At 61.2% G+C, this 23,036-nt stretch overlaps 3 protein-coding genes across 7 annotated transcripts; all 3 read right to left on the bottom strand.

The window, feature by feature from the left end:
• Window positions 1-1,015: 1,015 nt before the first annotated feature.
• On the bottom strand, window positions 1,016-7,411 carry TRIM47 (tripartite motif containing 47). 3 transcript variants are annotated; one of them, XR_004973002.1, is made up of 7 exons: window positions 6,681-7,411; window positions 5,565-5,660; window positions 5,059-5,289; window positions 4,702-4,900; window positions 4,192-4,266; window positions 3,033-3,941; window positions 1,016-2,692 (listed from the first exon to the last, which is right to left on the bottom strand). XR_004973002.1 is itself a non-coding variant. In XM_036341666.1 (7 exons), the coding sequence occupies exons 1-7, from the start codon at window positions 7,359-7,361 to the stop codon at window positions 2,650-2,652; spliced, it is 1,962 nt and encodes a 653-aa protein (XP_036197559.1). In that variant the 5' UTR covers window positions 7,362-7,411; the 3' UTR covers window positions 1,016-2,649. The 3 variants fall into 3 exon arrangements, 2 of the variants coding, with proteins under 2 accessions (XP_036197559.1, XP_036197560.1); XM_036341666.1 differs by having other exon boundaries at window positions 3,305-3,941; XM_036341667.1 differs by lacking the exon at window positions 1,016-2,692 and having other exon boundaries at window positions 3,002-3,941.
• Window positions 7,412-11,834: 4,423 nt separating this feature from the next.
• On the bottom strand, window positions 11,835-16,232 carry TRIM65 (tripartite motif containing 65). 3 transcript variants are annotated; one of them, XM_036340447.1, is made up of 6 exons: window positions 15,609-16,231; window positions 14,724-14,819; window positions 14,250-14,483; window positions 13,992-14,166; window positions 13,817-13,882; window positions 11,835-13,070 (listed from the first exon to the last, which is right to left on the bottom strand). In XM_036340447.1, the coding sequence occupies exons 1-6, from the start codon at window positions 16,032-16,034 to the stop codon at window positions 12,496-12,498; spliced, it is 1,572 nt and encodes a 523-aa protein (XP_036196340.1). In that variant the 5' UTR covers window positions 16,035-16,231; the 3' UTR covers window positions 11,835-12,495. The 3 variants fall into 3 exon arrangements, with proteins under 3 accessions (XP_036196340.1, XP_036196341.1, XP_036196342.1); XM_036340448.1 differs by lacking the exon at window positions 13,817-13,882 and having other exon boundaries at window positions 15,609-16,232; XM_036340449.1 differs by lacking the exons at window positions 13,817-13,882; window positions 13,992-14,166 and having other exon boundaries at window positions 11,835-13,008; window positions 15,609-16,232.
• A 1,244-nt stretch (window positions 16,233-17,476) lies between these two features.
• On the bottom strand, window positions 17,477-21,923 carry MRPL38 (mitochondrial ribosomal protein L38). Its single transcript, XM_036340450.1, has 9 exons — window positions 21,792-21,923; window positions 21,479-21,658; window positions 20,146-20,280; window positions 19,861-20,069; window positions 19,640-19,712; window positions 19,478-19,523; window positions 18,365-18,523; window positions 17,975-18,111; window positions 17,477-17,783 (listed from the first exon to the last, which is right to left on the bottom strand). Exons 1-9 carry the CDS (start codon window positions 21,856-21,858, stop codon window positions 17,647-17,649), a joined length of 1,143 nt encoding a protein of 380 aa, XP_036196343.1. The 5' UTR covers window positions 21,859-21,923; the 3' UTR covers window positions 17,477-17,646.
• Window positions 21,924-23,036: the final 1,113 nt, after the last annotated feature.

The raw sequence follows: 23,036 nt of genomic DNA, 5'->3' as shown, positions 1-23,036 counted from the left end.
GGCTGAGGCTTGGGGGGGGGACACCTCGGCCTCCAGCCCTTCTTATGCATCTTGCGGAGGAGAGGCAGGAGGGAGTGAACACCGGCATCGAAGGGTGTGCGTTGGGTGTGGGCTGGGTTTGACGCAGACCCTGCAGCTAAGGGCTATTTGCCTCCCGGGGAAACCAGTGCAGCCCAGCAGAGCCTCTGGACTCAGCCCCGCCCAGCTCAGCCCGTCTTCCCAACAGCCTGCTGCTTGGCCATCTCTGAGCCTGGCCTCATCCTGGGCCTGGGAAGAGGGGAGGGGAGGGGAGGGGAGGTCCTTCAGTGGGTGCTCCCCGGGAGGGGACGGAGGAGGGGAGGACAAGGGTGGAGACGGTGTCTGCCTCGACCCTCCTGGGGTGTGTGGAGGGGCTGGGAGCGGTGAGGGGTGCAGGACCCAGGGGTCCAGGACGCAGCGGTCCGCAGCTGCCAGGCGCAGCGATGCTCCAGCCCGTTGCTCGGCCTGTTGTTTAGGGATCTGGAGTCATTTTCCCACAGAAACAAAGCGCAAGTGGGGGCTGGCTCCCTGCCTGGCCCAAAGGAGCCAGATTCAGCCGTAGCGACAGCCCCAGAGCCCTTCACACTCTCTGCCATTGTCTGTGCTGGGCGCCGGCGGCAGCTTCGGAGACCACACATCCTGGGCAGCTCCGCCAGAGGCTCTGGTGACCATGGTAACTGGGCCAGGCTCAGGGCAGCTCTCATACAGGCTACTGCAGGCTGGGAAAGAGTGCATGCTTGTGCATGTGCGTGCGTGCCCGAATGTGCGTGCACACATGTGCATGTGTGCGCGTGCATGTGTTCAGACATTTCTAAGCGAGGCCACACCTACGCGTGGAGCATGGGGCAAGTGCGCTGGACTGGGTAGCCTTGGGAGGCCCCTGCGTGTCTGTGCCTCAGTTTCATCCTATGGAAATGGTAGTGGTAGAAGGTTTGGCCTACATGGGGGTTGCTAACATTTTTTCTTTTTTTTAACAGTTTCTCTTTTTTCCAAGCAATTTTCAGTAAAATCTATTTAATTAAAGTGTTGGCTACAGCCAAGTGCCTAAAAGATTTCATTTAAAGCGGTTATTTCCATAAGCCAAATGCTGTGTTTTCTAACAATCAAATATTAACATTTATGGTTTGGTGTTTGACTTAATTAAAAATATTTATTATAAATAAATAAAGTGTTGGCGGGGTGGTGAGGGGCTAGCCCTGCCCCACTGCCCCTTCCCAGCCTGCCACCTGCCCCACCTCGGGCACCTCTTAACTCCTGGTCTTCTCAGAACATTTTGAAAAGTAGAACTGGATTCAGACACACAAATACAGACGTACACCCAGGCGGACAGGCAGACATGCACACTCATACAGGACACCCACAGGCACAGGCACACAGACAGACACATGAATACACGGAGACTCCCACATGCACAGGCACACAGACAGACACACGAATACACAGAGACTCCCACAGGCACAGACAGACACACGAATACACAGAGACTCCCACACGCACAGACACACAGACACACGAATACACAGACACTCCCACACGCCATCCGTCCAGCTCTAGCATGATGCCAGAGTTAGAGGAAGGGCAGGCGTGTGGACACCCCACAGTGGGGACCACACTCAAACCTGGGCCGTGCCCACCTGCCAGCCCCGTGCCAGCTGTGCGGCCTGGGTGCCCGCCCCCTGCGCGGGGCTGTGCGGCTGCAGCGCACATGAGTGTTGGGAGCTGGAATCACTGCAAGTGGCAGGGACGCTGGCTGCAGACCTGACAAGTCTGACTGGAATTCTGCCAGGAAGCCCCAGTGCCAGGGGGGCGATGAGACAGAGCCGGGGTGGTGGGAGGGGTTGTGAAAGGTGGGAGGCTCACAGCAGGTGAGCGGACACTAGGAAGCCCACGGGCCCCTCTCGTGAGGCCCCAGAGCCGCCTCCCTCATGGGCCCCAGCGGCTGGGTGAGCTGGGGGCCCTGGCTGCCTAGGGAACGGTGTTTTGAACCCAAAACACCAGGAGCAAGGAGGGCCCGCCCAGAAAAACAACATCCTGGCTGCGGGCTGAGGCAGGGCTGCGCAGGAGGGACTATTTTTAGCCGCCAAGGCAGCCAGGGCAGGACTTGTATGGCCTTGCTGTCTGGCTGCATAGCTCACCCATTGTCCCGCCTGACCTGGGCCGGGTGCAGAGAGGCCTCCGTCTGCCCTGGCCCTTCCTGCTGGGGCGTTCTCTGGGGTGCCCCTGGGCCACAAAGAACCGAGGGAGGGCGGGCTGGCCTGGAAACACTCACCAAGTAGCCTCGGGGAGCCGAATTGGGGCATCCCAGGCCACGATAGGGGTTTGGTGGCAGCAGGGAACACGGGGCCTTCCAGGCAGAGCAGCAGAGGCTCTGCTGGGGTGCAGGGCACGCGTCTCCCCAGCCTGGAGGCCGAGCACTGTCCCGGCTGCACAGCCGGGCGCGGGCGGTGAGGCAGAGCCCAGAGGACACAGGTCCCTTTATTGTAGATGTTCTGGGCTCCAGCCACACCCGCGTCAGCTCAGTCACATCCTTCATGGGCTGAGAAGGTGTGTGAGTGAAAGCAACTCGGGTCTCAAGCCTTCTTGCCCACGCCCAGGAGCCGTGCCCTGTTCTCGGGGGTGTGATGTCTGCAGTTAGTCCTGGGCACAAACACCACAAAGCAGGTCCAGAGCGAGGCTGTGGCATTAAGGATGAAAACAGCTGATGGGAACCAGGCCGGCAAAGCAAACACAGGGGCAGCCAGAATGACTGTGGGGCTGGACCCCCACGGGAGAAGCCATCTCTCGCTGCCCCTGTCCAGAACCAGGGAGTAGGGCTGCCCCAAAGGGCAGGCACCCCATTTCACCCCCCTCTTTGGGCTCCCTCCCTCCCAACAGGAATCCTGGGACCAGGGACTCTGTTCCCTTCTCCTGCCTTTCAAGACCGGCTCCTGAAAGATGAGCAACACTGGGAAATTCTTGGTGGGCGGAGAGCAGGAAGGAGTCATTCACTCAACAAGTGTTTATTGAGCACTTACTGTGTGCCAGGCACTGTCCTAGGCACCTGGAAAAGGAGGGCTTGGGGTAGCCTGGATCTGTCCTGGCTGTGGCTCTCTCTCCCGGAAACAAGGCCTGCAGTGGGGGGAGGGGGGCCTGAGAGGCACTTGGGAGGGTCTGGGAGGCCCCCTCCCTGAAAGGCAGGAGGCCAAGTGTTCTTTTAGAAATGAGGCTGCCGGGGACTGAGGACACGTGGCTGCGGAGTCGCAAATGCCAGGAGCCGAGGCAGCGGCCGGGCCGGCGCCCGCATTACCTCCTCTTGAGCACTGATATGCAGGACTTCTTGAGGGGCCCGATCTGCAGGTGGGCGTCCACGCTCTCCAGGAAGAAGGCAGGCTTCAGCCGGCTCCTGAAGAGCCCCGGGAAGTGGCTGTCCAGGGCGCTCTGGAAGGGGTCCCCGGGGGAGGCCGGGGGGCCGCTCCTGCGGGCCCGGGTGGCCTTCAGCCGGCGCAGAAGGCTCACCTTGCCGTCCCGCACGGCGTAGAAGGCCAGGGCTCGGTCGGCATACTCCAGGCAGACCCCAACCGTGGGCGAGAAGGCGTGCGGCAGGGGCGCCTCCTGCCCGTGGAACCAGACGGAGAAGCCACGTCCGTTCCACTGCAGGCAGCAGGAGTGGGCGTTGCGGCCGAGCCGGCCCCGGTCGTAGGGCTCTTGTGGGGAGAAATCTTCAGCCATGACGCCCACGCTGACCCAGCCCTCGATGATCTCCACCTCCCAGTAGTAGGTGCCCCGGTCCAGGGCGCCCTCGCCCAGCACCTGCTCGCAGTGCGTGAAGCGGGTGGGGGACTCGGGGTAGCTGATGGGACACAGCACCCTCTTCACGCCTTTCGTTCCGAACAGCTGCAGGAACTTGTCCGCCGTGTCACTGTCCAGGTCCACGATGTAGGCGACTGCTCCCCGGGCGGGAGAGAGACGCGGGGCTCAGGGGCAAGGCCAGAGAGGACACCCTCCCCTAGGTGCCCACCTCCCCAAGCACAGCCTCGCCCCACCTTTGCAGCCAGCACTACTCAGCCCTGCTGGAGCGCGCCCCATGAGCTGGCCTAGTTCACCCCATGGACAAGGAGGGACTCCAGGGCCAGGCCAGCCCTGCGGCCGTCAGGGGGCCCCGTGTGCGGAGGGCCGAGCCCAGGGTGCACTCACACTTGAGGAAGTAATCCCGGGGCACCTCGCTGTCCAGGTGGCTGCTATTATCTGGGTCCTGGGACTCAGCATCAGCTGCAGAGAGAAGACAGCGGAGGGGTCTCGCCAGCTCCCCGGGACTGGGCTGCTCTGCAAGGTGCCCCTTCCCAAGCCGTGACCCCCAATTCCCTCTTCCCCCAATTCCTCCCAGCAACCCAAGCCTCCTGGGACAGGCACACCGCCCAGGTAGGGTACCCTGGGTCACATGTATGCCTGGCCCTCGGAATCTGCCTCTGCCCCACTTGCCCCCGGACCCCAGCCCCTCTGAAGTTAAAGGGTGGGCGGGGAGAAGCCCCTCCCGCCCCGTCCTGTAGGCTACGGCCAAAGCGGCTGACTGGTCATTACGGGGTGGTGGCTCCAGTCACTGGCAGGATTCGGGTTCCGCCCAGCAACAGGCAGTTTCCATCCTCTGCTCCTGCATGGGCACCGGGCCGGGGGCCTGGGAGGTGAGTCACTTGGAGGGGCACCCACCTTCTGGGCCGAGCTTGTGCGGCCCGTCCTCGTCACCGCTCAGCCCCCGCAGCTGCCCCCACTGGCTGGCGCAGGCCGCGGCCAGCACCTCTCTCACCGCCTTCACGGCCTGGGATGACTTAGTGAAGCCGAGCTCCCGCGGGGGGCCAGGCCCGGGGCCGCACCCCTCCTCCAGGGCCAGCCTGAGCGCCAGCAGCTCCTGTGCCAGATACATGCCCATGGAGGCCCTGCGAGCCGCAATGCCTCCCAGCGGGGGTGAGACAGCCCTGCCGGGAGCGGGCACCGCCCTGAAGGCTCGGCACCCGCTGCCATCTCTCTCCGCCTCCCGCCCTCTCTGGCCCCACATGCGGCCCTCACCTGCAGGAAGCTCACTGAGTCGGCCTCGGGGACCTGGCTGAGGTTGTGGCGGGCCCGGCTCAGCCTGCTGCGCTGCTCCTCCTGCCGCCGAAGGTCGCCCTGGGAGCGGCTCAGCATGGCGGCCTCCCCCTCCTCGATGAAGCCCAGCACCTCCTTCTGGAACCCCTGCAGGGTGGCTGCAGCCTCCGCAAACAGCTGGCTCACCCTCTCCCGCTCAGCCACCGCTGCGCTCTGCACCGGACAGTGGGAGCGGTGGGGAGGGCACAGACCATCACTGTTTGGGCCCCATCCTTCCAGACCCCCCTCTCCCACCCCACCCTCTGGGAGGGGCAGAGGGACCCGCCAGAGCCGCCCTGGGTCTCTGCCAGGTCAGGGGAGACACTCGTGCTCAGTGGGACTGGGCAATGCCCTGGGCACAGGCTCCTTGGAGGGGACCAGTCCACGCTGTGAGCTCACAGTGCCAGGAGCCTCCTGCAGGAGGAGACCAGGTCAGGGTTGGGGCTGACCTTGATGAGGGCCACGGTCCGCCGGGACTGGGCAATGCCGGCGCCCAGCTCATCCATGCGGTCCTCCACGGCACTCAGCACTTTGGGCTGCTCGGCCTGTGGGTGACATCTTCATGAGTACGGAGCCTGGCAGAGGCCACAGCCTGCCCTGGGGTCCCAGGCCTCACCCCGGGGCAGGGCAGGGGTGATGTGGGCATGGTATCGGTACACCGGTGGGACTGGGGGTGGCCGTGATGTCCCACAATATGTCAGAGGGCAGGCCTCAGGCCGAGGCGGGTGTCGTTCCCAAATGCCCAGGGGGAGCACAGTCTGGCTGGGGGCTGTCTGCCTCCCCTCTCTGACCAGCGAGCAAGTGCAAGGCCATCCGTGGTCCTCAATGTCACATTCATTTGAGAACTTCCTTCGGTGGAGAAGAGGCAGAGAATGGAGGGAGCAGGGGCTGCACAAGAGGCCATTCAGCTGTCCTGGGGACCCCATCCCCAAAGAGTCCGTGTCCCCAATCCAGGCCTTAAAAATGGGGATTCCGGGCAAATCCCCTGGGTCTTATGAGTCACGGCGGCTCAGGCTGGAGACACGGAAAATCCCAAGGCCAAAGCGCCAAGACCGGGCTGGAGGCCAAAGGAAACTGGGGGCGGAGGCAGCAGGAAGGACCGCGCACATGGTCCCACCACTGGCCCCGGAGCTGCTGGACAGAGCGGTCTGTGTGCTCCACCGGCCGCTCTCCAGTGGCTGCCACACCCATCTAAACCCGCGGCCTCCCCGCCGGGCGAACCTGGAGGTCGGACCCCCACGAACTGGCCGGTCTCATCAGCCACGCTGCGGGAATCAGCTGCCCAGGACCCGCAGGGCCTAATCCAGATCCCTCCTGCCTTAGACCCCCACGGCCCCGCCTGGGCTTCCGGCCCCCTGCCCACCCTCCGCGTCCTTTCGCGTTCTCGCTGGGTCCCCGCATCAGCCCATCCCATCGGGAGCGGATGACATTGTCAGGGCTGGAAGGGACAGCAAAGACCCTCAGCTTCCAGGAGAACATGAACAAAATGGGAAGGATGGGGGGCGGGGGGCGACCCAGGACCCTCGGCCCGCCCACCGTCACCCGTGCGCGGCGCCGGCGCCCACCTCCTGGAGCGCGCGCTCCTGCTCCAGCGGCACCAGCTCGTGGCCGCGGTGCTCCTGGGCGGCGCAGGCCTCGCACAGGCACAGGCGCTCGGCGCGGCAGTAGCGCTCCAGCGGCCGCAGGTGGCGCGGGCACAGGCTCTCCTCCAGCCGGCGCAGCGGCGGCACCAGGCGGTGCCCGCGTAACGCGGGGCTGCGCTCGTGCGGCCCCAGGTGCGCGGGGCAGAAGGAGGCGAGGCAGGAGAGGCAGGAGAGCGCGGCGGGCAGGGCGGCGCCCTCGGGGCACGCGTCGCAGCGCACCGGCTCTTCGCCCGCGGCCCATGGCTCGGGCGCGCAGGGAGCCGACGGCTCGGGGGCGCTGGGGGGCGCGCTGGGGGCCGCGGGCTCGGGGGCCGGGGCCGGAGCCGAGGTCCGGCCGGGCCCGGGCCCGGGGCCCGAGCCCTGGCGGAGCTGCAGCAGCTCGGACAGCGTGTGGTTCTTGCGGAGCTGCAGGCCGTCGGGGAAGGGCTCCTGGCACAGCGGGCAGCGGGCTGCGCCCCCGGGGGCGCTGGGTCCGCCCGCGCCGCGGTGCGGCCAGAGCGCGCTCAGGCAGGCGAGGCAGAAGTTGTGGCCGCAGGGCAGCGTCACCGGCTCCCGCAGCGGCTCCAGGCAGATGGGGCAGCTGAAGGGCCCGCTGCCGTCCATGGCTCCGCGGCCGCCCGGCGCCGCCTGTTCTGCTCCCGCCTGGGAGGGACGGACCCTCAGGCCCGGGCACCGCCCCCTGGGACCGCCGCCAGGGTCCCGCCCCCGCCCGTCCTCGGCGCCACCGCCCCCCGCGCCATGGGCCCGCCCGGGTCCCTGACACCCCGCCCCAGCTCCGACTGCTGGGCCGCCCTGGGTCCCGCCTGACTTCCAGGGCCTCCTGGGTGGTGGGTCCTCCCGGGCCCGCGGGGCTGAGGGGCGGGCGCTGCTGCAAGGGGTGAGAGAGGGCAGAGGAGGCGAGCGAGGGCAGCACGCTTGAAGGAAACTGGGAAGGAGTTCACCCTCCATTGCCCTGCAAGCCTCCCCCAGATGTGGCCAGGCCGGGCGCAGCCAGCACCTTCCACCTCCAGCCCGTCTCTGCGCCATTAGCACAGCCCCGGCGCTGCTGACGCAGAGGAAAAGAACTGCTGATTGCGCGTGTTTGTGCCCCTTAGCGACTCCATTTAAACCCCCCCCCACCCCACCCCCGGAACTGGGACTTTCCTAACCCTGAAATGGGAAGTTAGTGTCTTCTCTTCTCCCAAGCCCCTTGTTTGAGGAATTCAGTTCTGGTCTATGGACACGCGTGGGCACCTGTGGTGTGCCCGGGGCTGGGGGTGCGGTTCCCCAAGTGGAGGCATTTGTTAAGTCTCATCTCACTATGCATTTAAAATGGTGCACTTTATTGTATGTAATGCTTTTATTTTTTAATATATATTTTTAAAAATATATTTTGTTGACTTCAGAGAGGAAAGGAGAGGAAGAGAGAGATGGAAACATCAATGAGAGAGAATCATTGACTGGCTGCCTCCTGCAGGCCCCTCACTGGGGATAGAGCCTGCAACCCAGGCATGTGCCCTGACAGGAAATCCAACCGTGACCTCCTGGTTCATAAGTCAATGCTCAACCACTGAGCCACGCTGGCCGGGCTATATGTGTTTTGTGGTTTTTTTTTTTAACACAATAAACAACAGGATCTGATGGGGCCTAACAGTTACTGTATCTTTGAAACAGTGATGAGCATAAATGGTATTCCAACTTCTCTGTCACCATGGCAACACGCTCTGAAAATGTCTGTAATTTCTATTGGTGACAAGTCACAGGTATTGCTAGTAGCATTGTGGTGTGTTCTCTCCCTGCACAACAGAGAAAAATGCTCGATTGCAGCTGGAGGACAATGAAAACAGATAGACTCTCTCCCCAAGAACCCAGGGTAAGAATGTCTGCTTTGGAAATATGCTATGGAGAGCCCCCTGACCTGACATCCTCCTCCCCCCGGAAGGAAGAAAGCAAAGAGCTAAAAACATTGAAAGAGAGGTGCTCTTCACTGCCGCGCGGGGGGGAGGTGGGGGGGGGGATTCATGATAAAGGCAGGGAATCGCGAAGGCCCTCCTGGAGGAATGACATTTGAGCTGGGGGTTCGCAGACTGACTGCTAGGACTCAGGCGGGCAGAAACCAGGGCGGGAAGAGACAGATCTTCAGGAGCGGGCCTGGGCGGGCCTGCATTGGCGGGAAGGCGGGTAATGAGTTCCATACGCTGGTTTCCACAGGGAGCCCTTGATCGCGAAGGTCCCTTGTCTGCCAAGACCAGGAGCGGCTCAGAGGCTCAGGTGTCAGCGCCTCCCTGCTCCTGGGCTGGCCGAGACCACAGGCCTACCTGATTCTGGAGCGGGAAGGGGTACTTTGGGTTGGGGGTAGTCAGGGGCGAGTCCCAGCTGGCCCTCTGCCTCCCACCCCACAGCCTGTTCAGGAAGACCTGCTCCCCCAGGAAGGCATGGCGATTTGATCTGTCATGGGGGTGGCATTTTGATAGCTCACTTGCATTATCATAGCTTTAAAGTTGTTTGCCCAACATAGTCATTCCTTTTCAGTGAGTTGGCTCTTCAGGGGAAAGGGTAACTGGCACTGCTGAGCTCTGCTGGAGCACGCTCCTGCCCGCATCGCCCTCTGCCTCTACCCTTACAAGGACTGTTGTGAGGGATGGGAAATGGAATTCCCACAGGCTCCCTATCTTGCCATACAGGTCGCATAACTAGTCCTGCGGAGGAGGAAGAATTTACGCCCAGAAGGTGCAGGCTGAAAATAATCCTGACCCTCATCGAAGAGCCTGTCTGGTTGCAGTATTGCTTCAGAAATAAATAAAAGTCGACTGGAAACAAAAATGAACAAGCAAAAGCAGCCCAGCCAAGGAGGGCCACCAACAAGCCAGCCCACCTCTGCATGCGTCTTTGAGAGGAACTGAAACGGGCCCCACGCCGTGTTCTTTTCCGTTAGGCTTTCGGTGAAGTTTTCAAAAATTGGATGTGTTTATTTCAAATAACATATTTAGAGTACCTAAAAAGTAAACGGTTTCATGGAATGAGGCTTAGAGTAATAAAAACTGGCAGCCCCGAGCCCCGCATACTCGATTCTTGCTCCCACGGACAGCCAGTTGCTTCCAGCCGCGACCTCCACTCTCTACAGCGTGTCCTCAGGGGCCGTGAGCCGGTGTGGGTGCTGTGCTCGGATCCCTGGAGATTTACATTCTTATTCACTTTCCTTCCATGTCCAAGTCCATTGTTTGGATCCCAGACCTTCCTTTCCCTTCACTGATTTACTTCTTTGCTTTTGAAAAGTCCTCTGGGAGCTTCCTGGGACTGGTTGGGGAAGTGCCCGCAAAGGTCTTTGTTCAGGCTTCAACCTTGATTGACAGTCTGGCTGGGTATGGGATTCTAGCATGGAAAGCCTTTCCTCTCCGACTCTCAAAGGCCTGGCTCCATTGTCTTCTAGCTTCCAGCCCCCTTACTTGAAGCCACGTTTCCTACAATTGCTGTGCGGCTCCCTTCCTTCCCGTCCTGCCTGGGGGAGAGCCGCCTCCGCTCTGCCCCTCACCTCTCTGACCTCCAACCCAACTCCCTCCAACTCCCCTGGCTCCTAAGCCCCTGAAAGATTTGTTTATTTTTTAGTTGTTAATTTTTGTTGTTAATCCTCACTCGAGGATACTTTTTCCATTGATTTTTAGGGAGAGTGAGAGGGGATAAGAGAAGCATCGATGTGAGAGAAACACATCAACTGCTTGCCTTCAGCACGAGCCCCAACCAGGGCCTGGGCCGGGGAGGAGCCTGCAACCAAGGTACATGCCCTTGACCAGAATCGAAGCTGGGACCCTTTGGTCCACAGGCCAATGCCCTATCCACTGAACCACACTGGCTAGGGCTATTTTTTAGTGTTTTTTTTAAAATTCAAACTTTTTATTATTATTTTGTATTCATACTCATACGCTATGTACAGCATAGCGGTTAGACAATCATATACTTTACAAAGTGTTCCCCCCTGTATTTCCGGGACCATCTGGCACTGTACTTAGTTATTTCAACATTGACAATATCTCCTGTGCTGTAAGGGCCCCTGTCTTGTACAATCTCTCCTGCCCTCCCGTCCTTGTTCTGTCTGTGTGTCCCTCCTCCTGATTCTGCTACACAGACGCCCAGACCTGTGAGCCGGGGGCAGAAATGCTGGAAACACCGCTGGCTAGTCCAATGTTACTCCCAAAGCCCATGTTTCGCTTCCCTCTCTACCAATGCATTTTTCTGCCAGAGTCAGGCAGACCGAGTACATTGCAGGAGCTCTCCGAGAGGTTTGTAAACGCTTGTCCCCACACCTAGAGCAGCACTGCTCTGTTTCCCACCATAGAAATGGCAGTAGCATCGCGTCATGTGACATACAGGTTAATGGTCACGATCCAGAACAGTAAGGAAGGGGCCAACACCCCGATGAAAAGGTACATTCATAGAATAAAGGGCCCCTAGAAGCGGAAAGGGAGCCCGTCTTCCTTTCTCTGTCCCTGTCAGAGTGTGGGCTCAGCCAGCTGGACACGTGTGTGGGGGCCCTCGGATGAGGAGCAATGGTTGGAAGCTGTACCCTGGGGTAGCCAGCAGCTCCTGTTACTCTGTCAGGCTGCCCAGTGTATGATGCCACCTCCCAAGATTGGGGAACTCCCCACACCTTAGGAATCTGACTGGGGGCTCCTTGCCCAGGCTGCACCAATCAGAGGCCTGTCCCTGTCCTTGACCAGAGAGCCACAGGGCTGAGGAGCAAGGCCACAAGATGGGGTTTGCAACCAAGGCCAGATATCAGCGTGGGAGGGCGATACACTTCTAACAAAAATACAAACGTATTTTGTACTTTTTGGAGTGTTTGCATATGTTATCCTTTAGAAAAACTTTATTTTTAGGAGAGAGAAATACTGCTTTGCTCTTCCACTTACTGATGCATTATTGGTTAATTCCGGTAAGTACCTGACTAGAAATCAAACTCACAACCTTGGCATATTGGGACGACGCCCTAACCTGCTCAAAAATACTCATCACGGCAATATTTTTATGAGCCCAAATCCAACAATTTGAATGTCCGATAATGGGTCAATAAAACCCTGACAGCCATGAGAATGATGTATATATGGTCATCGTTCAGGAAACAATTTTTATAACGTGAAAAATGCTTACGTTACATAAAAATGTAGAAAACACAACTGTTTATGGAGTGGCAGCCACAAGGATGTACAAAATAAAAGAGACTAAAATATAGCAAAATGATAAGGAAAAAAGAAGAGATAGAGACAGGGAAGGAGGAGGTAGAAACCCCCTTTCCAGAGACTGTGTCTAGGAATAGTTTGCGGTTCCCTCCCCACACCCGCAGCTGCCCTGGCTACACTGTCTCTGGGAGGCACGCTGGGGTAGCGCGTGCACTATTTTGCCGCAGCCTGTGGTGTGGACCACATTGCACGGGCTCTCCTGTAGGACCAGGAGTCCCTGGTCGCTGCCCTTGCCTCTGACGCCCAGGCGCCCCTGGAACTGGTCTCTGCCTGGAGCAGGGGCCTCCCATTTGACTCTATTCCTAGCCCCTGTCCCCTTCAAAGAGGCTGGGAAAGTTAACTCCAGTTTGGGGGTCCCTCCACCCCCACAAGTGGCCCAGCCTCACCCCGAGTCAATCTGCTGGCCCACAGCTGGCCCCATGAGAGCTGTGGCCGCAGGTCCCCAGGCCAGGGGCTGGGGCGGCTCGTGGGCACACAGGCATGGTGGCTCCTGTGCCCAGCCCGGAGTTCCATCCTGTGCCTTCTCAGCTGAGCCCCGAGGCCTCTTCCTGGAGCCCTGGAGGGAGCCTGGCCTCAGGCCGATGGCACAGGGTCAGGGTTCTACCCTCCAGGAGCCAGAAGACAGGGTGGAGGGGCTGGGTGAAGATGGCGTGGAAGGTGTGTAGGCACTGGGTCTCAGGCTCCAGGCTGTAGAAGGTGAGGCAACCAGAGGTCAGGTCCAAGTCCACGCCCAGCAGCTTCCCTGGCACCCCTCGGAGGCGCTGGACCTCCCCATTGTGCCAGGCCTGGGCGCTGTCCTCCTGAACACAGAGCCCCCACGAGCTGGGCCCACGGCCGATGTTGTCCGTGTAGGGCCCCAGCTTGTGCCGTGCCAGGTCGGGGTAGGCGACGCCCAGTGTCACCAAGTGGTTCGATGTGTGCACCTCCCAGTAGTGCCGTCCAGACTGGAAGCTCTGGGCACACTGCACCTGCCAGAGCTCGAAGCTGCCTGGCTCAACCAGGCCTCGGGGCTCTCGCCGGTGCTCCACCCGCTGGTCCTGCCGAGACAGGTAAAGGTGGCGGTTGGCACTCCCTGGGTCGAAGGTCAGATTGCGATAATCTGTTGGGGAGAGAGGGGCTGGAGGTGAGCGGGCAGGGGGCCTGTGCCTGTCCACGCTCCACTGATGGCACATTAAACCCCTGCCGGGCACGCTGTCCGCTGAGCGAGCGCTCAATCCTGGCAGCGACCTCTGAGGCAGAGCCGTCCGTTAGCCTCATTTCACAGACGAGAAACTGAGGTCCAGAAAGAGAAGTAACTGGACAGAAGAGGAAGAAGCACGACTGATCCAGCTTTGTGTGCCTAGACCAGTGGTGGCGAGCCTATTGCACGCGTGTCAGAGGTGACACGCGAACTCATTTTCTTGGTTGATTTTTCTTTGTTAAATGGCATTTAAATATATAAAATAAATAATCAAAAATATACATCTTTGTTTTACTATGGTTGCAAGTATCAAAAAATTTCTATATGTGACACGGCACCAGAGTTAAGTTAGGGTTTTTCAAAATGCTGACACGCCGAGCTCAAAAGGTTCGCCACCACTGGCCTAGACCCTCCTTAAACCCTCTACTGCCTCCACGTGTAGGAGCTGTGCCTCCTGCGACAGGGGTGCCGGGGTGAGGCCAGACCCAGGGAAGGGCATGGACAGGGCAATCATAGTAGGTGCCACACACACACACACACACACACACACACACACACACACACATGTGTACATATACATGCGCTTACAGTGCCTGTGTACACACCCGCACCCACATGTGTGCACAATGCACTCACACGCACACACAGGTGCTGGGCCTCCTTACTCTGCCAGAGTTTCCTCCTCAGCGGACAAACCGGGCTTGGGACTAATGCCAGGGCATCTGGAGTCTCTAGGGGACAAAGCAGTGTTAGGGGGGTACTCATGGAGGTTCCACTCCCACCCTCAGTGGGAGGGACAGCTGGGCTCAGGGTGAGGGAGAGATCTGGGGTCAGCCTTACCCGGGGGACCCAAGTCAGCCGCCTCAGCTGGTGCCCCGTGGGGGTCCCCATTGTCCAGGAGGAGGCCACAGAGCTGGTTCAGAAATTCCTTCAGGCCGTCCAGCTGCTGATCTGCATCCCACTGTGGAGGGGTCAGCGGCCCAAGAGGCCCTGGGGGCGCCAGGAGCTGTGATCCCTGAGTCCCAGGGCAGCGGCAGTGAGCCGGGAGCAAGGGGCAGGCACTCTGGTCCCTCCACCTGACACCCTTTGTCCTGGTACCTGGACGAAGGTTCGGTCATCCGACTGCTCCAGGAGGTCCTGGGTCCAGCGGTCAAAGGCAGCCGTGGCCTCCAGGTGGCCCCGTAGCCGCTGCTCCTCCTCCTGGGCCTGTGCCAGTGCCTGTGTCTTGGCCACCTCGATGGCCTGCAGTGCCTTGATGTGACGCATCTCCAGGGCCTGCAGCAGGCGGCTGAACTTGCCAGAGACCATGGAAGCCAGGTTGCAGGCCGAGCTCTGGATGGGCACAGGAGGAGCCTAGGGTGGCCAGGGCCGCCGCTGCCCACCGGGCTGAGGGGTGCAGATATGGGGAGACAGGGTCCCTGGAACCTCTTTCCCCCTTTCAGCCCCTCACTCCCTGATGCTGGGAGGCATTGTCAAGGTGGCTCACACCAACTGCCCAGGGTCCCAGGGGCCAGCTGGTGGCTGCCTGAAGAGCACCACATGAAGTGGGGGGTGGGACAGGCAGGCCGGTACCTGGATCTGGCTGCTTCGCTGCTGCAGCCCCTGTAGCTGGCTCTCGGCCTGGGTGGCCTGCTGCCGGGTGACCTCCAGCGTGGCTCTCAGCTGGGCCTGTGGTGTCCACCAGGGGACAGGGGACGAGTGACAAGAGGGGGCCAGCATTGGCTGAGAAGTGTCCCCTCCTCGTGCCACCCCCAGCGAGGCTGACCAGGGGGCACGAGGGGAAGAGGGCACTCCTGTTTGGCAGTGCCCCCTCTGGTCCCCTCAAGGATATAAATGTAACGTCCTGGAGCAGGAAAAACTCCCGCTGCTGGATCTGCTTCCCTGCACCTGGCCAAGCACCTCTCCTGCCACCCACACTGCCAGGTGAGGATAGGTGTTGTCTCCACTGCCAGACGAGGAAATGGGAGAGAAGTTGACAGTGTGGCCAAAGCCATCAGATCTTCCTGAGTCCAGGCCCGTGTAGGAAGTGGGTCATCTGACTCCCCCAGAGGACACCCAGCAGCCCTCCTTCACTTCCCCTCCTTCCAGCAAAATCCCCCTCCACTGGCACAAGTGTCATCGGTGGTACCACCCGTCCCTGTCCCTGTCCCTCCTGCTGCTGTCACCTACTGGCCCACTGCAAGCCCTCATGCTTAGTGCGGGGTCTGTGCCACCCACAGTACCACCCAGGCCTATTCCCGAGACCTGGGTGCCCCGGGCGTCACCTCCAGCCCTCTGGCTCCGGCTCCCGACCTCCTCACCTGCACAGCCCTTAGCTTCACCCCTCAGCTCCTCACCCCGCAACCCCTCCCGGGCCTTGTCCCCACCGGGCCTTGTCCCGGGCTCGGGATCTTATCCTAGCACCTGCTTTCTGACCCCCACCCCTGCACACAGAGCGGAGGGGCCCCGGGGTGTCACCTCGCGCTCCCGGCGCTCAGCGTCCAGCAGCACCCGCTCGTGGAGGCGACAGTCGCCCACGGTGCACGCGCTGCACACGCAGCGGCCCTCGGTGCGGCAGAAGAGCTCGAGCGGCCGGCCGTGCAGCGGGCAGCGCGCGCCCGGGTCGGGGTCGGGGCCGGGGTCGGGGTCGGGGCCGGGGTCGGGGCCGGCGGCCGGGGGCTCGGCGCGCACCACCGCGACCACGTCGCTCAGGGCCACGTTGCGGCGCAGCTCGGCGCGCGCGGGGCAGAGCTCCCGGCACTCGGGGCACTCCACGCGGGAGCGCAACCAGTCCCGGATGCAGTCCGCGCAGAAGTTGTGGCCGCAGGACAGCGTCACCGGGTCCTGGTAGAGCTCCAGGCAGATGGCGCAGGTCAGCTTTTCCTGCAGCAGCTGCTGGGCCATGGCGGCGGCGGAGGGCGGGCTGAGCACAGCGGGCAGGTCCGCGCCCTTTAAAGGGACCGAAGCCCGCGGGTGCGGCGGGGAGGAGCGAGGGCCCGCCTCGGGCGAACAGGGGCGCAGCCTCCTCCGAGGACCGGACCGCCGCCACTCCCGGCGCCCGCCGGCTTCCGCGCGCCCCGTCCCGCCCGGCGACCCCGCCCCCCGCCCCCCACTCAGCTACGTCCCGAGCCACCCCCGCCGCCCAGGCTGGGCGCTGGGGCCCGCTCTCTCTGGTCTCACCCTGGGACCTCCTGCCGGCTTTCCTAAGCCTCCGTGCGCAGCTCCTGAGCAGGGGTCCGGCCCCAGCCTCCAGCGACCAGAACCCCAGGGGCCTCCTCCTGGCTCAGGGCCGCCGGCTTCAGCGGTGAAATGGACGGTGCGAGTGGGTGTCGGCAGCCAGAGCGGGGGCGCAGCTAGTCCTGGTTCAATGCTCTCCCGCCCAAGGGCCCTGCTGCACTTTTTCCTTGAGCCGAGTTTCAGGCATTTGCCAAACCAGGGTGACTCCCTTCTCTTGGCTACGACTCAACATGAGGTGGGCGTTTCTGGTCACCAAGAGACAGACCAGCGCAGTGGTTTTCCCACGCCCTTTCCATGGAAACCGGAAGCACTTAACTGCACTGGAACCCCCTCCCTGTGTGGGCCGCTGCTGCTCTAGAACCGTTTTCAGAGCAGTGCTCCCCGCAGCTGAGCAGAGGGCTTCTGATTGCAAACCCACCTGCCCCGGGGCAGGGCGAGTCGGCCCAGGACCGGCTGGAGGAGGGTTAACTCTTCTGACCAAGCCGACCTAATTTATTTATTTTTTTAAAATATATTTTATTGATTTTAGAGAGGAAGGGAAAGGAGAGAAACATCAATGATGAGAAACAGTCATTTACCAGCTGCCTCCTGCACACCCCACACTGGGGATCGAGCCCATAACCTGGGCACGTGCCCTGCCTGGGAATCAAACCCTGGTTCATAGGTCGATGTTCAACCACTGAGCACACCACGCCGGCCTGCTGTGAAGGCAAGCTGCCCTCAGTGCAGTGCGGCCGCGTCTTGTGCTGTAACTGTGGGAAGCCGCTCTTTCTGGAGAAGGTGCAGAGCTCCTCTTGCTTGGCTACGGGCGGCCTTTTCCTTTAGAGACAGACACGCCCTAACCGTCCAGGCAGGGGGCAGGGCGTGTGCCTGAGCTCTCTGAGACCTGACAGGCCAGGGGCCAATGCTCAGTGGGCAGACCTCTCCCCAGAGGCCTGTGGGAGGAGCCAAGACTTCAACCTGCTTTTTCTTCTGGACCTGCCTTCAGCCACTGGGTCACAGGAGTTACCTCCTGGGATGGGAGGCAGCCCTCTTCCCACCCACAAAGCAGTACAACTCCATGGGGGTGGGGAGGGGATCTGGCTGCTCCTGGAACACAGACCCAGACCAGCTATAGCAGAAATCATCTTTATTCATTCACCCAGAGGGGCTGCCTCAGACAGGGCCCAGGGCCCCACAGCTTGGTCCCTGGAGGTGTGTTTATGGTTCCTGCCTGGGGAGCCTGACAGAGTGGCCCCAGGCCCAGCCCACCCTCTGACGGGGGTGGCAGTCTAGCTACTCAGTAGATGCCATAGGTGGGTTCATGACTGTCTCTGTACCGGTCCAGGTAGCGAAGGGGCTGCTTGTGGGGGAAGCGCTTCTGCTTGGGGTGGTAAGGGGGTGGCCGCACAAACTCGAACACGGGCTCCCGCATATCTGCAAGAAGAGTGAGGAGTGCGGATGTGGACTGCTGCCGGCCCGAACCCCCATCTTGTCTCTAGGTTGGGACTAGCTAGCCAGCCTAGCGGAGGACTGGGCGACTCCCCGAGACCAGGGAGAACTGCCTGCCAGGTCTGGAAAGGCCTGAGTGTGCACCAGCCACCCCCCCTGCAGCCCACTGTCCCTACCCAAAAGCTGGTGGAAGGTGTGGGTGACCGAGTCATCCCAGCGGCACTGGAAGAAGGCCAGGCCTGCTGGAGTCATGGCTTCCTGGTGTTTCTTGTAGAAATCAAAAGTGTGGAAGGTCCGCTGGGCAAGCTGGTAGCTGTAAGATGGGGAGAATGCGAGTGGGGAGGGGACACCAGGGCCCCACACCCCCTCTGCCCCATAGGCGATCCTGAGGGGCCCCTTAGGGCCCGCCTAGCACAACCACTGTCTGCCCGTCTCAAGTCCTGAGGGAAGAGAGAGGTGAGGAGACTGAGCAAGGCCGACCACTGCTGGGATGTGGGCCTGAGGCTGGGGTGGGGGTGCGGGGACGGGCGTGGGGATGCGGGGACGGGCGTGGGGGTGTAGATTACCAGGGGGAGGGCCGGGTATCCTCAGAGAAGTCGATGGGCTTCTCCTGCTTGAAGAGCAGGAAGGCGAAGCGGTGGAAGCCAGAGCCCCGGGCAGGGAAGGGGGGCAGGTAGGGGCACGTCTCCTGTCCTTCCGCCACCCTGTTGCCTGGGATGTTGGTTCTGGCCGGAGGAAAGGAATCTGTGAATTGCCCCTGGACAGAAGTGGCCGCAGGAGCATCCCCATCCAGTACTTCCTAGAACAACTCCCGGGGGACACAGACCCTACAAGGACCTCTTCTGTGCAATCAGGTAGGAGCTGGAGCTCTGTGAACCCTTGGGGCTGAGGCGGAGGGCTAGCTGCAGAGAGCCAGGATGAGAGCAAAGGCGAGCAGCCTGTTTGCTATGCGCTGGGGAGCCTGGCAGGGTGGGGTGGGCGGGCAGGGCTGCCACAGCCACTCTGGCTGGAGACCACGACACCTCTGAGTTGCTTCTTTCTCTGTTTCCTGAAACTCTAGGCTTTACAGAGTGTCTGCCCAGCCTGGCACCGGAACGGCCACTGTACCCGCCTCAAGAGGCAGCCCCAGAGTGTCCTGCTGCATCGGTTGGTAACTGCAGTTGAATAAAAATGACAGAAACCAGCCTCCCAGTCACTGGCCTTGGTTATCCAGAAACGCCAAAGCTGCGGTCACCTGCCTGACTTCTGTCCCCTGGTGTTCAGAGCCAAAAGCCGCCGAGAAAGCAAAAGGCTGGCCACCCTGAGCACGTGCAGCTGCCAGAGGCCTCTCATGGTCCCGCTCTCATTTGACTGTCACAGAGCCCCCGGGGTGGGTAAGGAATGTGAGGCATCATCCTAGATTTACGGGTGAGATGTGTGCAGGGTGACCAGAAGGCCTGTGGGAGCAGCCCAGGCCTGCTGCCTGCTTTTCTTCTTACCTGTTTCCAGCCACTGGATCCTAAGGCCCTCACACTCCCAGGAAGCAGAGGGGAGGGGCCACCTCCAGGGGAGGGAGGTTAACCCCAAGTCCCATTGTTAATCAGAGATGGAGCCAAGACTGAAATTCAGGTGCAAGCTCTTCCCAGGAGGCCAGGGCCTCCCCACATGCCTGAGCCACGGCCCCCCTCCCAGGTACTCACACCAGCCAGTGGACATACTCGGCATCCGGCTCTAGCAGGTGTCCATCTGCAAATAAACAGACCCACCGACTGAGGGCCCGTGAAAGGAGCCGGGGCTGCGGCTCTCCACCTGGCCCCGCCCCCAGCCCCCAGGGCCCTGGCTCCTGTACCCTAGACACCTACCCAAGTTGGTGAGCAGCAGTGTCCACAGGGAGCCCTCGTCTGCCTCGTAAGTCACCTCTGGGGCCTGGGCAGCCTGATGGGGAGAGAACGAGGGAGCTGTCACCCCCACCAGGGACAGACAAGCTGTTATACACAGAGGTTCTGGGGAAGGGAGACTCATGGCCCTGCAGCGGGATGTGTCTGTGCGCACAGGGCAGGAAGGGGCACCCGCCAGCAGTTACCTCTGTCGGCGTGACCTCATTGCCGTGGTACACAGGCATCACGTCATCCTCACCCACGGTGTAGGCCACATGCAGGGGGACTCGGGGCACGAAGGTGGCACCGTGGAACAGGTCTCGGTAGAGGCCATAGTACTCCGCCAGGCGCTGCTTGTGGTAGGGCCCGCAGGTCCTCTCCCATTCAGCCCGCACAGCCTCCAGCGGAATGCACACTGGGAAGGAATAATGCCAGCTGGGCCCCGGGTGGGGGCAGGGGCACACCGGGGCCCCTCCCCTGGGAGGGCTTACCTGTGCGGTGGCGGGCGGCCCGCTCCTCCTCCACGTTGGCCTTCAGCTCCCGGAGAACCTGTTTCCGCTCCAGCAGCTGTTGGGTCCGACAGACCTTGGGTGGCGGCAGCCCAATGTCAATCTTGCCTTTGGGATCTGGGGAGGAGAGATGGAGGAAGAGGATGGATTCTTGGCCAAGCCGCCTGCCTACCTAGTCCTCGCACTTGCCCAAGCTCTGCTGCTAAAGCTTCCCCTTTATTCACAAAACGAAAGCCTACCCTGTAGTCTGCTTCTCAGACCTGAGCAGGGTCCAGTTGCTAAGCAAATTGCATCAGCCTGAGATTGCATTTTCTAATCCCTAATCCCTTACACTGTCAGTCTAGGTCATGGAAACAGGCACATGGCCTCCCAGTTGTCGCTGGGATCCTCTTTAAGCCTGTCACAGGGGGCTGGACACACCTGTGTCCTCAGTAGAATGGCTGAAGCTAGAATGAAAGAAGCACTTCTCACACTATAATGAATGAGCCATACAAGTCACCCGGGAAATTTCTTAAAATTCAGATTCTGATTCTGCAGGTCAGAGTGGAAACTGAAACACATTTTTTTCTTCAAATTCTCACCCAAGGACATGATTTTTATTGATTTTAGAGAGACGAGGAGGGGGAGAGAGAGAGGAACATCCATCGGTTGCATCCTACTGGGGATTGAACCCCAAACCTGGGTATGTGCCTGACTAGGAGTCAAACCTGTGACCTTTTGGGGTACCTGAGGGGCTCCAGCCAACTGAGCCACACCGGCCAGGCCCTGGCAGCGCGCTTCTGAGGAGTCCTAGGTAAGTCCGAGCGGCTGGCCCCAGAGCGCGCTCTTCTGTGGCAAGGCCCTAGAGAACGGCTAGCCCAACACCTTTCCCCCTTGGTCGGACAGTAACTGCCCAGCCAGCTGCCCCAGGGCAGCCCTCCCCGCACCGTGTCCGGGCTGTCAGTGTCGCTCAGCGACGTCCTGTACACTGTGCGGGTGCAGGGGCCCTGACCTTGGGGGCTCACAACCTGGGAGGGAGGCAGGGCTACACACGGAGCATTTTGGGGGCACAGAGCGGCGCTCTGACTCGCAATGGTGGGGGCGGCGGTCAAGAAAGGATTTAGGAGCAGAAACATCTACGGTGGAACTCTAATGGGGGACCAGCGGGTGAAAATCCTGGCTGGACAATACCGCCAACGCGGGATGCAGGCTGCCCCCGCCCCCGCCGGCACCCAGTGCTCGGGCCGCACCCACAGCCCCTGCTCCGGGCGCCCCGCACCCACAGCCCCTGCTCCGGGCACCCGCACCCACAGCCCCCAGCTCCGGGCACCCGCACCTGACTCCACCACGAAATGCTCCCGGTAGGTCCGCCACCAGTGCGGGGCCCGCGCCTCCTGCTCCGCCCGGCGCCGGTAGCGGTCGAAGCTGCGGTACTTCTCCAGCCGCTCCAGGTTGCTCACATCGATGTCCTCGTTGGGCATCGGCCCCAGAGGCGGGGTCCGGCGGCTCAGCGCGGCTGCGGGCAGAGAGCGGGACGGCTCAGGCCGGCGACGGCCCGGGCCCTCGGAGGGCGGGCGGGCGCTGGCTCGAGCCCCAGGGCTCGGGCTTAATGGGGACCTGCAAGAGCCCCACACCCTCAGACGCCTCACCCGAGGTGCTGAAGCACCGCCACCTCCGGCTCGCGCCCAGCACCGCCTGCCACAAGGGCGCCGCCATCTTCCCTCAGGTCGGCCCCGCCCCCGCCTAGAGCCCAAATGAGGTGGCCGGACGGCGCCGGAACGCGCCGCGGAGCCCCGCCCCCGACCGACCACGCCCCGCCCCCGCCCCCCAGGAACCACGCCGCCACCCAGGCCCTGCCCCACCCCGCCCATCAGACCCTGCCCTCGGAGCCCTGAGCCACGCCCCCTCCCAGTCCAGGCCCTGCCCTCGGAGCCCTGAGCCACGCCCCCTCCCAGTCCAGGCCCTGCCCTCGGACCCCGTTAGCCACGCCCCCTCCCAGTCCAGGCCCTGCCCTCGGACCCCCTTAGCCACGCCCCCTCCCAGTCCAGGCCCTGCCCTCGGACCCCGTTAGCCACGCCCCCTCCCAGTCCAGGCCCTGCCCTCGGACCCCGTTAGCCACGCCCCCTCCCAGTCCAGGCCCTGCCCTCGGACCCATGAGCCCCGCCCCAGCCCAGGCCAGATTCCTCCTTGTGGGGAGAGCCCGAGGTCCTGTCCTTCCCGCCAGAGGCGCCAGAGGCGGTGGAGGGCCCTGGGTTCCCGGTCCCGGAAGTGCTCAGAGGACCACAAGGCGGAGCTGGGAGCGGTCGGGGCTCTGCCCGCGGCCGGCCACCGGGGGGCAGCACAGACCCGAGGCGGTAGGCCCCGCCTGGCAGATGCCCCGATGCTCGGAGCTCCCTGAGCCTCAGACCCTCTGGCCATGGTGCTTAGCTTGTAGGCGGGAGGTCCCAGGCCCGGCCAGTTCTAAATAGGCATTGAAGGCCAAGGTTAGAGGGTAAATTGGTCCAACTGCTTTACAGAGCAATTTGCCAGTAATTAGTACAGTTTTAACTAGTAAAGTTAAGCACATATTCTATGACCTAGAAATTCTACTTCTAGGATTTACCTTAGAGAAGTGCTTACATATATGCCAAGGTGGCATGCCCAGCACTGTCATGGCCCTATTGTTTACAATAAAATCCCAATAAAACTGTAAACACCCTAAATGCCCATTAGCAAAAGAATGAGTAAATAGTGGTATATTCAAACAATGAAATAGTATTCAGCAGTTAAAATTCATGAATTGCAGCTACATGAAACAAGGTTAAAAGTAAAAAAAAGTTGTGGAAAAACAAAGTTTATTGGTTCTATAAATACAATACTAGAGGCCCGGTGCACAAAATTTGTGCACTTGGGGG

The sequence above is a fragment of the Myotis myotis genome, unplaced genomic scaffold (genome assembly GCF_014108235.1).
Source record: "Myotis myotis isolate mMyoMyo1 unplaced genomic scaffold, mMyoMyo1.p scaffold_m19_p_17, whole genome shotgun sequence".
Classification (NCBI taxonomy): domain Eukaryota; kingdom Metazoa; phylum Chordata; class Mammalia; order Chiroptera; family Vespertilionidae; genus Myotis; species Myotis myotis.
This window is presented reverse-complemented; position numbering and strand designations above follow the sequence as displayed.